At 40.5% G+C, this 12,482-nt stretch overlaps 1 protein-coding gene across 1 annotated transcript; it reads right to left on the bottom strand.

Moving 5' to 3' along the window:
- Positions 1 to 965: 965 nt before the first annotated feature.
- Positions 966 to 1,907, bottom strand: LOC136323462 (olfactory receptor-like protein OLF3). Its single transcript, XM_066255306.1, has one exon. The coding sequence runs from the start codon at positions 1,905 to 1,907 to the stop codon at positions 966 to 968; it is 942 nt and encodes a 313-aa protein (XP_066111403.1).
- Between the last annotated feature and the right edge of the window lie 10,575 nt (positions 1,908 to 12,482).

Genomic DNA, 12,482 nt, shown 5'->3' with positions numbered 1-12,482 from the left:
AAATGGGAGGAGCAAAATGCAAAATAATCTTGGTGTGATATGTGAAATCAATAATAACAATTAGCAGAACTAAATAGACATACCTACATTTAAGTTAAAATAAAATGCAATGGGTGTGGAGACTTTGTAACCAGTTTCTAGGAAATAGGTCTTGGAAAATTAACTAAATAATAGACTATGGTGATGAATGATTTCGGAAATAGATACAGTGATGTCTATATAACATTTTTAATGCAATTAATGCCACTGAATTGTATCCTTAAAAGATGGCTAAATTGGCAACTTTTATGTTATATCTATTTTACCACAGAATAAAAAAAAAACAACAGTAAAGTCACAGATATTTTGCACATTATAAGTAAATTTGTTTCTTCAAAAGCAAATGAATTCCAATACTCTGGTCTGAACAAATATTGTGTCCATGTGTTATTTATTTCAGGATATGATATCACATTCTAGATTAAGACACAGATGGTGTTGAAAGTTTTAAAAAATTGCTATTATTTAAGGAAGAGCTGGAGAAATTACTTCTGATTATCCTGGAGGAAATAATTGGAGTATTTTCAAGTGGACAGTCTCCATTCTGTTCTATGAGGTAGAAGAAGCCCTAATCTGTGGAATTCATCTACTATTCACTGCACAAACCAGCTCTGCTTAGTGAAGCCACAGATCATTCCTTCAGACATTGATACACCAATAAAACCAAAGCTGGTCAGATAAAGTCTGAATACTACTGGATAACTGAGGCAAGATGGTCTAAGGTGAGGCTTTCTCATGGATCACTGACATAAATTATCTGGTATCTGTCTATAGAATGAAATCACCAATCAGGTAGAAGAACACTTCATTCAAATGCAAGGATCAGACCATAACAGTCTCTTCATTGTAAATGTGGGCATTCCATCTACACTTATGTGATCTCCCTTTCGTTTTGATGACAGATAACAAGAAGTTCTTACAATTCTCTATCTTTTGTCTCTGCATTTCCCTAAAACTTTCTGGAGAGCAGCCATAACTTCCTTATTTCTCAGGCTGTAGATCAAAGGGTTCAACATAGGAGCCACCACGGCATAGAAGAGAGTAACCAGCTTCTCTTCTTCCATGGAGGAGGCCGACCGTGGCTTCAGATAGGTGAAGATGGCAGCCCCAAAGCACATGGACACCACTGTGAGGTGAGAGGCACAGGTCCTAAACGCTTTGCTGCGTCCCTGAGCAGAGCGAATGTGCAGAATGGCAGCAACTATCCGGCCATAGGAGAACAAGACCAAGGAGCAGGGGAGTATGATCACCAGGAACCCTGAAACGGCCACCATGACCATGTTGAAGGAGATGTCCACGCAGGCTAGGCGCAGCACAGCGAGGGTCTCACAGACAAAATGGTTAATAGTATTGTGACACAGCGGAAGCCGGAAGGTTATGACTGTTTCCATCAGGGAGTTCGTGAAACCAGCCACCAAGCAGCCAGCGGCCAGTCCCAGACACAACCCCCCATGCATGATGACTGTGTAGTGCAGCGGGTGGCACACAGCCACATAGCGGTCATAGGCCATGGCTCCCAGCAGGAAGAACTCAGACCCACCCAATGCCAGGGACGCATAGAGCTGGAGCACGCAACTGTGGAATGGGATGGACTTCCGGACTGTGAGCAAGTGGGCGAGCAGCTGTGGGGCAATACTATTTGCGTAACAAAGGTCCACCAAGGATAAAACAGTAAGGAAGAAGTACATGGGAGTATGAAGCCTGCTGTCCAGTCGGATCAAAAGAAGAATGAGGAAATTCCCCACAACGGTCACCAAGTACATGGTCAGGAACAGGACGAAGAGGGAGACCTGAGTCCCCCAGTCCCTGGACAGCCCCAGCAGAATGAACTCACTTACCAGTGTCTGAGTATTATTTCCCTGGCTCATGAGTTTCTGAGGACCTAACTAAAGATGTCAACAGAGCACATTGTGCAAACTCAGGATGGGAAGGGCGGCTTTTGACCATATGGAGGAGGGTCTACCCATCTGAACTGCAAGTTTTCCTAAGACATCTCAGTCAGACTCTTCTTGAACATCTCCCCAGAGGAAGAACACAGGGGATCCAGCTGAGCAGCTGGAAGTCAAGAAAAAAGAAGTTACATTCTTGGAATTTAATTTATTGGAACATAATGTCTTCCAAACATCTGTTATTAAATTGGAGAAGGAAATGAATAAAGTATTTAGACATAAAATCCTACTCAGTTTCGTAGTTATTGTAGGGAAAATCCTTGACTTGCTGGTGAGAAAGTTCTTGGTCCCCGTGCAAGATAAAATTCTGAATAATGTTCGGTGCCATTTAACCACTTTTTGTTAGTGGGTTTCTTCTCTAAATATCTCTGACACAACCTTACTTTACCTCTCTTCGGTAGACTGTATCTATGAAATCCTAAATGCTTTCAATAAAAATGTTCTTACCCTTTTTTTACTAAATCATTTTAAATTGACCCTCTGTAATTTGCCTTTTTACTTTGAGAGTGTTGAGTGGGAAGTCTCCTCTCTACATATCTCACACAAGTGTCCCAGTTAGGCACGATCAGCCCAAGATAGTCTACTTCAAGAAACAGCTGCTGCATAAAGAAGGTGTACACAGCTTCTAAAATTCATATCTTATGCCCCTCCAAGAGGAATTTAATGGTGTGTTTATTGACATCAGGTTATTACTGCATAACAATGTTTTCTTAAGGAAAGGACAGCTCATTCACTCACAATATAACACTGGTGTCCTCACCAGTGAAGACAGAAGGACAGAAGATTAGCTCATAACTATAGAACTCAGTGTCATAGGCGGTGGTAGTTCTTTGACCACCAAACAAAGAACTGGTTGCTCACTTACAAAAGGAAATGAGTGATCCATCACTAATGTATACAGAGGGGCGTCTGAGGTCTTGGAGATAATCCTGTGACAATACATGTAAGGCCATTATTCAAATGGCGTCTAGACTCTTCATGTTGTAACTATACGTGGTTGGCAGACTGCAGTAACATTTATTGAAAGCTTCCAGCTTCAAACTTTTAGAATGGTTGTTTGATATCGTACCCCTTATGAGGTATCGTACTCCTCTTGAGGGTGTCATTGAGGTGCTACAGGGAACTTAAGACTGTGGTTCACTATTATAAAGATAGCAAGATTCAGATGGTTAGTCACAAAATATTCAGAATCTAGCATTGTTTTGAATAATGTCCAAAATTTCAAGACACTTATTAGAAACAGAGCTTTCTGAAATTGAGCACCACACGACAGAAATGACCCAACAATGTCAGATGCCACATCCATGGCCAGGCTGCCCTGGAAGCTCCAGTCACCCATAGCAGAATTCATTGCAACAAAACACTCAGCTCCAAGGAAGGCAAAGAAACGCCAATGTTTAAAGATGTCAGTAAGAGTCTGCACTGTGTGAAAAGACAATGAATCCAAAATCTTCATGACAAATAAGTAGTTTATAATCAAGAATAATATTCTCCTAGAATAGAATATTCAATATTATCAGGTGGTTTAGGCTCGTGGCTGAAAATCAATAATGTAGTCTTAATTTTTTATAGTCCCTTCCTTGTAATAATTTTTGTGTGTGTGTGTGTGTCCTACCTCTGTGTACATTGATTTCTTTTAGTTCTGCTAACATTTTACCCTGGAAGAGAAAATATTGCCATTATATTGGTTGGAAAATGTCCTCGCCATGAAAGCCCAGGTGACAATGTGGACGGGTAATGTTTATAGTGCTTTCTGAGCCTTGTGTTAATGTACTTCAGACACTGCAACACTTTCTCGGGGTCCACCAATAGCTAAAGAGAACACACCACAAAATACATCTAAATGCAAGCCTCATCCCCCCTTCCCCATCCAATTGCTATGTTCCTGACATATGGCTTCCTACGCTTGCAGTTTTCGGGATATTTGGATTGAGGGGGTCATCTGGTCCATGTTGATAGGCAAGGGAGTTCCCTGGAAAATTCATTATAATTCTTTTTCTTGAGGGTGTCATTTTAAATCTAAATATTGAGCTACATTTTCTCCACATGTTTACTTTTCCCTTTATTTTCTCCTTCTCACCAAATACCTGATGGCTATAGATGGCTTATAGATACGTACACTCACATATTTCAAAATATGCTGACAACACAGATGTTGAGGAAATCCACACTTTTACTCTGTGTTAGGATTTAATTAAATAAGCTACACAACCATGCAAATTACAAGTAAAACCTAAAACGTAATTCAGTGGGGTCAAATGGTTTTCTAGAAGTATTTCTGTTATGACCTGTTCTCCAAAGGCACAACTGTGGTTTGTCCTACGTGGTATGTAAGACTGATTCCAAAGGGCCTTTCTTCAGTCCTGTCCGCCAAGGGCTAAATCGTAGCTGCGATGACACAGCTCCTACAGGTCTGTCGGCAAGTACGTGTGTGCACGCAGGTGGCTAGAATGGGAAGGTGACGATGACGGTGGATTCAGTTACACTGTTACACTTCTACAACCGGGACTTCAAGAAAAGTCGGTGCTTAAAAATCAAACAAACAACAATAAAACAAGTAGCGTTTCCTACCTGTTTCCAAAGACATGCCCAAAAGTAGGGTATCTGTGCTGAAAGCCGTGCTGTTTTCGCTCAGCCATGGAGTCAGGCAAGTGTATTTCCAAGTGACACATGACTTGGGCAAGCAATTTTAAAAAACAAAATAGATTCTGTATGTTTTTAAAGTGATGTGTTCAAGTCAACGCAAAATCTGTTTCTTTGTAAAGTTGTTTCCAAGACTTACCCAACTTATTCACCCTGTGAATCACTGAATGGTCAGGTTCCAACGCAGAAAATCTTCTCGGCACCTGTCAATTCCTTTGGGGCAGATGGTGGGAGAAAAACAAAGAAACTCCTGAAACGCTCTCACCAAGCCAATGCGCAAAAATTCCCTGGGGTGGGGAGAATGTTAAGTGAAGAATTTAAAACCGTAACTGCACTTTTTTTCTATATCAAGTTGATATGAACACTGTTAGCTGAACATCTACTCTGTACTGGGCATTCTATTAAATACTTTCTGTATCTATTAAAATAATACAGTATAATGTAATGTAGTATCATCACAACATGCTGAACTTTGGCTTATTACCTCCGTTTTGCAGATGAAAAGAAAGAGGCGGAGTGAGTGGCTAGGGGAGGACATGGGTTATGCTGCTCCTATACATAGCGCAACCCTGTGAATGCGCAGCAAAGCGACTGTCACTGTTTGAGGGCTGCGGAGTCACCTAACACAAAAATCAGGAGATATAACAAGAGGACTGGGTTCCTACTTTTGATCCCATTCACTCTGGTGCAATGGTGGACCAGAGTAGGCCTCTCCCACTCACCTGTGAACTTGAAGTCGGACCCTTAAGCCACATGGCCACAATGAGAGGGAGGAACTGTAACACAGCACATGCGCCCCATCGAGGACACTCTCCTTGTGGTATGTGATTAACTGGCCGACTCTTTTATGAACTTGAGAAGGTGACCATGCTTCTGCTTTGTATCTGCTATGATGATGAATACAGCAGCTTACAGCAGATCCTTGGCGGGAAGTCTCTTCTCCCCCCTCAAAGAAAAAACATGCAGGGGTCTGAGTACGGACAATAAGGATACAATAATGGTCTTATATTGGAAAAAGATTGATTGAGTGCTTATTTTTAAAAATCAACTTTCAAAAGAAGACTTGAACCTAAGAATATTTTTGTCTAGCTCAACGAATGACCCTAACAGGTAGAAAGTAAAGCATGACATAGGGCCCTGGATGATAGGGATGAGTCTTAGCTGGTTGGGAAGATTCTTCCCTTCTGAGCTATTGATCACAAGGAACGTGGAATCCATTCTCTGCATGATGAGTATTTATAAATAGTGCTCACATATCCCCTCCACTGTTTGTGTAAGTAATTACTGTCATACTAACCTGAGGAAGAGGTTATGTTTCTGTTCACTTGGCAATCACATCAAAGGCAAAGGTAACCTGTTGAGCAGCCGTGTAGTTACGGCAACATCACTACAGAAGTGGGGAGGAGAGCCAGGGGTTCTTTCCATAGTGTCCCTTTGGGTCCCACACAGAAATACTTGCTCATACCCAAGCTATTCATGGACTCTTTTTCATACCTATTTAGTTCTATATGCACAAATAGGAAGCCAACACAACACTGTGAGTGTACTAAATGCCTCTGAATTGTGCACTATAAAATGGCCAATTTCATATTACGTGAATTGCACCTCAGTTAAAAAAAAATTCTTAACAGCCCTGGCCAGGTAGCTGAACTGGTTAGAGCATGTCCTAATACACAAAGGTTGTAGGTTTGATACCCGGTCAGGGCACATACAGTGAATCAGTAAGTGGAACAACAAATCCACATCTCTCTCTCTCTCTCTCTCTCTTCCTCAATCTCTCTCTCTAAAATTAATCAATAAAAAAGTATTTAAATAAAAATTTTTTAAACCTTCACAGATGGTAATATATACTTACTAAATGTCTTGCTTCAAAAAATCAAAACTAGCCCAAATTTAAATAGGTAGACAGGAGGTAGATAAATAAACATATGAAAGAGAAAGCTATACATAATGGGTAAGTGACAGAAAAGGGGAGGATCCTGAGATGTAAATAAGGAGTTATTGACACGCTATCCAAGCAGCAAAGTGAAAAGTTGAGACAGTGAGTTGGGAAGAGAGGGAGACTAAAAGAAGAAAGTACAATGAAGAAACCAAGTCAACAAAAACAAAATCAAATGGGGAAGAAATTGAAACAATGAAAATTAAAGAAAAAAAATTGAAAATAACATTTATAATAAATGCCATTTTCTCAACATTTAATCAATTTGCACATTGCTAGTTATCTTATATTTTATACACCAGGGTTTCCGATATTTTATTTATCCTGGTATTCAGTCCCAGAGTGTGGTGTTTAGTTCTTCCTGGCAGTGTCATTTTTCTAGAATTCGGTCCTACCATGCTGGATGTAAGGTATTTTTCCTTGCCAAGAAGAAGGAAGGGGCTGGAGCCACGAAGTGTGAAATAATAAAAGGCATTATTGAGTACAGAGCACATCCTGTCCGACAAGGTTCCCTAGCCCCGGGGACAGAGGCTAGGGAAGTTGCATGGAGTGACCCGCGTGGGAGATATTTAAAGGGTCTCTAGGGTGGTCGAGCTAATATGACGTAGTGAAATCTCACTGGCTGGCAGACGGTCGCTTTTTTCCAAAGGGCCCTTGGGAAGTTTCTTTTGGCGTGCCTGGATGTGGGCGGGTGGTTCTAGCCAAAGTTCCCAGGTCTGGTGTCTCACATGACCACCCCCCATTGCTGACCATCCCACACTGGAAACCTTGATCAAAATATATTTATCAGGGAAATCAATGGATCCTCAGAAAATTTGAAAAGTGAGATCTTTGAAGACAACCCCCCCACACCCACAAACACCCCCCCAAACACATATCTTCAGGATAAATTTCTTTCTCAGTTACATTACTGAAAAACCCCAAATTTCCCACCGAAAGAAGACTCAAAACCCCTCACCTAAAAAAAAAATTAAAAAAAAACAAAAAAAAAAACCCTCACCTAAGGTATATATAGATATTTGGCATTATTGAATTATTTCCACACAAGCTTAATTTCCGTTCTTCAGCCCCTTTATTACGATCTGCTCTGTAACAAGGAGCAAGTACGTCCAGCATCATCTCTGCATTGTCAGAGCACCGTGGAGCTGATCACAAGCCCCTATCCCTTTACTCAGACACGAGATGAAGAAAAAAAGACCCAGTAAAAATGCACAGAGAGCAGAAAGGAAGTGGGGGGAGGGAGGGTGGAGCAGATTTGAGCTGGAGAAGAAGCCAGGGCTTCAGGGTCAATCTGCCTCCTGCAGGCCTGGTCTCCCCTTCCCCTGCTCTACTCCTTCCCAGCCCCTTTGCTATTAAAGGGCTGTTTTCTCTCCTTTGTCCCAAGGTACTTGTGGAGGATGAGCATCAAGCTAGAACCAGTCATGGCGAGTAGCCCACACGAAATTTTATTTTAAGTAGAATTCCTGCACTGATCGTGAGCCAACAGCAGATTTGTCTGTTTTGATCATTTCTATGCAACTCAAACATTTTATTTTCACGTTGAAAGACCCTTTCCTTGGACTGATGCTTTACGAAAAAGCACATATTCTTCTAAAATCCTACCACAGTTTTCACATCTGTAAAATGAAGAGAATGGCATAAGGAATCCTTCTCCCAGAGGAATATACACAGTTACCTAGCAACAATAAATTAACCAAAGTGATGTATCAATATGCAACTGGAAATAAACTTGAAAATATAAGACTATTTTAAAAACATGCACCGGCTATTGAGTGACCTATTCAGCACACGGTGTGGACACTGGGACCCAGAGAGGTTAAGTTATATTCCTGCCCAGCCCCCACATGTGCAACTATGGAAAGCATTTCAGATGAAGATGCTACTTGAAAAACTTGTTCCCCAAACAGAAATTCCGTATGAAGAGAAAAGAGCCGTATGAAGAGAAAAGGTTATTTTTCCACAGACGTCAGCAAAGAAAAGGCCCATCAGCACAGACCTGGCATCTCATCCCTGTTTCCGAAAGATGATGAAAGGCCAGAGATCAAGTCTGCAAATCTGGCCCCTACTCATTAGCATTCTCAAGCTCATCACAAGTGGGGGACCCTAAGACTCATAAACGGTTCTAATTTGGATAGAGAGAACATTTTTCTTAGGACAGATTGCAACTAGAGGTCATTTATATCAAACTGCCATCCTCTTAGGGGTGAAGAATACAGAAGGAGGCATGGATTCAGGACCTGGTTTTGTAATTTATCTTCCTAAATAAGCACTGAAGAAAGGCTATTAAACTACCAGACTCACCCTTGGAGAGTGAAGGAGGCCGTCCTGTGCAAGGTGGGGAGAGCTGGGTAATTTGAAGCAAGTGTTGCCAGGTAAGGTAACTTTTTCTAACTTTCGTGATGACATCTCAAGAGGCCAATTATATTTTGTTTATTGAATTTCTTTTATTTTCCCACCCCCTGTCTGGTCACTGCTCCACCTTAATACCCTCACCTACATTTCAACGTTGCCAGTGAAAGTTTTATTTCCTGGTCCCCGGAGCATGGGAAGAAGCTTGCCAAACTTTAATTTCTCAGGAGGGGTATGTCTGGGTCTTCCGTGGCACCACTTTTCAATGGTGGGGATTTTACCCCACTTTATGAGCATGAATATATGATAACATCTCCAAGTCCTCATTCCAAGCCACCCATCTCCACATTCCTCTGAGCAACAGCCCTGGGGCCAGGCCATCATTGGGATGCTCTGTGGGACACGGTCTAATCTGAGCATGGGCAGGGAGACCTTTATTTTTTATTTTATTGGGTTGACATATGGCTTTGCCAAACCATACATGTTTCTTGATATAAGGTGACCAACTTTTTTACAATGAAAAAGAGGACAAAAATAAATGGAAGAAAACAATATCGTAAATAAAAGAAACATTTTATTCATTGCAACAATAATACATTATAATATAATAAATGCATAATAAAAACATTTGTAATATTTTATATTGTAATTATGCTTACATGCCTATTAATTTTTAATAATTGTAAGAAAAAAGTACTCATTTAGTAAAACTAAATATCAAAGAAAGCCACTAATTTGGAGTGATATTCAGGTGTATTTATCATTTTCTAATTAAAAAATGTTTGTTTTATGCAACTATTTAATCAAAATGTTTTATTAATAGATATGGTTTGAGGTTGGATTTCCACTTTAAAACTCGAATTTTGGGAAAATACTTGTAAATAAAATTATACATATTTGGAAATTATTAAATAGATAATGAATTAATAAAATGTGAATTGTATTTACCTATGACTGAATAGTCACTGAGAAAGAAATAATCGTAAGTCTATAATGTCGTATGTGCCATGTCATGTTTCAGGAAGAAGTACACAAAGCCATTTGTGCGCTGGGTATACTGCACGCTCTCTCAAGGTCTCCCGTACAGAGCGCATGTGTCTCATAATTCTCGCTACACTGTACTGATTCTTTTTTTTTTTTTTTTTTTTTTTATTTTTCTGAAGTTGGAAACGGGGAGGCAGTCAGACAGACTCCCGTATGCGCCCGACCGGGATCCACCTGGCATGCCCACCAGGGGGCGATGCTCTGCTCATCTGGGGCCTTGCTCTGTTGCAACCAGAGCCATTCCAGAGCCTGAGGCAGAGGCCATGGAGCCATCCTCAGCGCCTGGGCCAACTTTGCTCCAATGGAGCCTTGGCTGAGGGAGGGGAAGAGAGAGACAGAGAGGAAGGAGAGGGGGAGGGGTGGAGAAGCAGATGGGCGCTTCTCCTGTGTGCCCTGGCCAGGAATCAAACCCAGGACTCCAGCACACCAGGCCAATGTTCTACCACTGAGCCAACTAGCCAGGGCTTGTACTGATTCTTGACGAATCATCATGTCAAATACAAATACGTCACATCACATGCAATGGATTGACTCTGCATCAATCAAATACGGACATTTACAGATTAGTCTTCCGATATCAAAAAGGAGGACATGTAGGAGGATACTTTTCAAGGGAGGACGGAACTTACAAAAGAAGGACTGTTCTCCCTAAAGAAGGACGATTGGTCACCTTACTTGATACTATCTCCACACCTTTCCATGCCAGTGCCTAAACACATGCTGCTCATTGTTGAGCTGCTCTCCATGTTAGAACTCGACCACCACCCCATGACCTTTCAGAACTTCACCTCGCCTTTCACTTTAAGGAAGACAACCTTCCTTGCCCTGGTTTGTACTTAGGGATTTTTTAGCGTTCAGAATTGTTAATAAAAGTACAATCATCCCAACCAACTTTCTAAGCACAATACACAATCTGTGCATATATTGTGATGTTCAATGTGAGGCCATATGAGGTGGTGGCAGGGCGGAGTTGGGTTCCCTAACAACGAGTGACAGCTGAAATACGGTGAACACCACGGATTACTATAAATGCTTAGAAGCAGCCGACAAGCAATACGTGTGGGTCTTAAAAATGTAGTGTTACATAGTATAGACACAGGATGAGTAGTTAACCATATAATGCACTTTTAAAAAGTACATAAATGTACCTGAATACAATTATATACATTAAACATATTAGAACAGCTGTCCATAAGCAAGGAAGAAATAAGAGTAAAATGAGATAAAAGAGAATTAATTTTTAAAAAGTAATGAAAGGCCTTCCACAATTGATTAATGTTCCATGTATTAAGGAGTACTATTAATCAATTAACTCAACTCTGCACCTGTGATTTTTAAAAAGTTTTATTTACTAATATTATAAATGCCAACATATATGAGGCAACTCCTAAAATAGTGAAGAAAGTTTTGGGACAGATAGGGCAGGGTATAGGGGGTAAATGATGATAGAAGACTTGACTTGGGGCATTGAACACACAATACAGTGTACAGATGATGTGTTGTGGAACTGTACACCAGAAACCTGTGAAATTTTGTTAACCAATGTCACCCCAATAAATTTAGTAAAAAGGAAGGAAAAAAGTTTCAGTCAATAAACTATTCAATCAGCAGGAATTATTAGCATTGCTAAGGCTCTGGAAATACAAATACGCCGAAATGAACAGTCCTTGCTCTCCAAAAAGCTTACGGTCTACCTGGTGACTATAAGACTGCTTTTAACAAAGCAGCAACTTGGATTTTCTTCTTTTAAAAACTACAAGTTCAAGATACCTCTGCTTTTGATATTTTATTTAGAAATTTTAGCACAATTACTCACGACATGAATTGATAGGATTCAAAATTTCCAGTAAAAGTAGTATTTATGACTGAGTTACTAGGATTTATGGTGATCTACTATAGCCAAAGCAATAGGGAGAAAAGTTCATTTTGAATAATTGTATATAGAGAAAAAGTCGCATAACGCTTACTCCTGTAATTGCATCCTAAAATCTGTTTTTAACAATAGTGAATATCTACTCCACGCCACCACTCTACCTGGTACTTACATGGATGACCCATAATCTTCAAGATAATAACATGCACTGGCTATTATTTTTTATAGCTGAGGAAACTGGAGGTCAGAGAGATTAAGCACATTTTTCAAAGCCATATTGCTGGTAAGGGTTGGGTCAAGATGTGAAGTGTGGCTGTCCTCAGTCTGAAACTCTTCATTGCCCACATTGCATTTCCTAAGAGAATATGCAGGAGGCCTAGGAAGGGGAAGGAGGAATATGAATTCTAGGAGGACAGGCTACCCAACATACCTCCATTTAATCACTGAAGGCATTTTTTTTTTTTTTGGCCATATGTATAATAGGGCAATGATACATAGTCAAAATGTGGACTAAAGTGGAAAGTCAGTCTTAAAAAAAAATGTGCTCACCATGATCTACCTTATCAGCAAAACTGAGGAGAAAGGACATGTCAACTATTTACTCTTGCTTTGAAGTGTTCTCTGGGCTGTTGGAAAGGAGTAGAAG

The sequence above is a fragment of the Saccopteryx bilineata genome, chromosome 2, assembly GCF_036850765.1.
Source record: "Saccopteryx bilineata isolate mSacBil1 chromosome 2, mSacBil1_pri_phased_curated, whole genome shotgun sequence".
Lineage (NCBI taxonomy): Eukaryota > Metazoa > Chordata > Mammalia > Chiroptera > Emballonuridae > Saccopteryx > Saccopteryx bilineata.
The sequence above is the reverse complement of the archived record's forward strand: the minus strand, read 5'-3'. Positions and strand labels throughout refer to the sequence as shown.

What these genes read in the sequence shown, in the direction of transcription:
- LOC136323462 (XM_066255306.1), bottom strand. Translation starts at nt 1,907, where the DNA reads ATGAGCCAGGGAAATAATACTCAGACACTGGTAAGTGAGTTCATTCTG.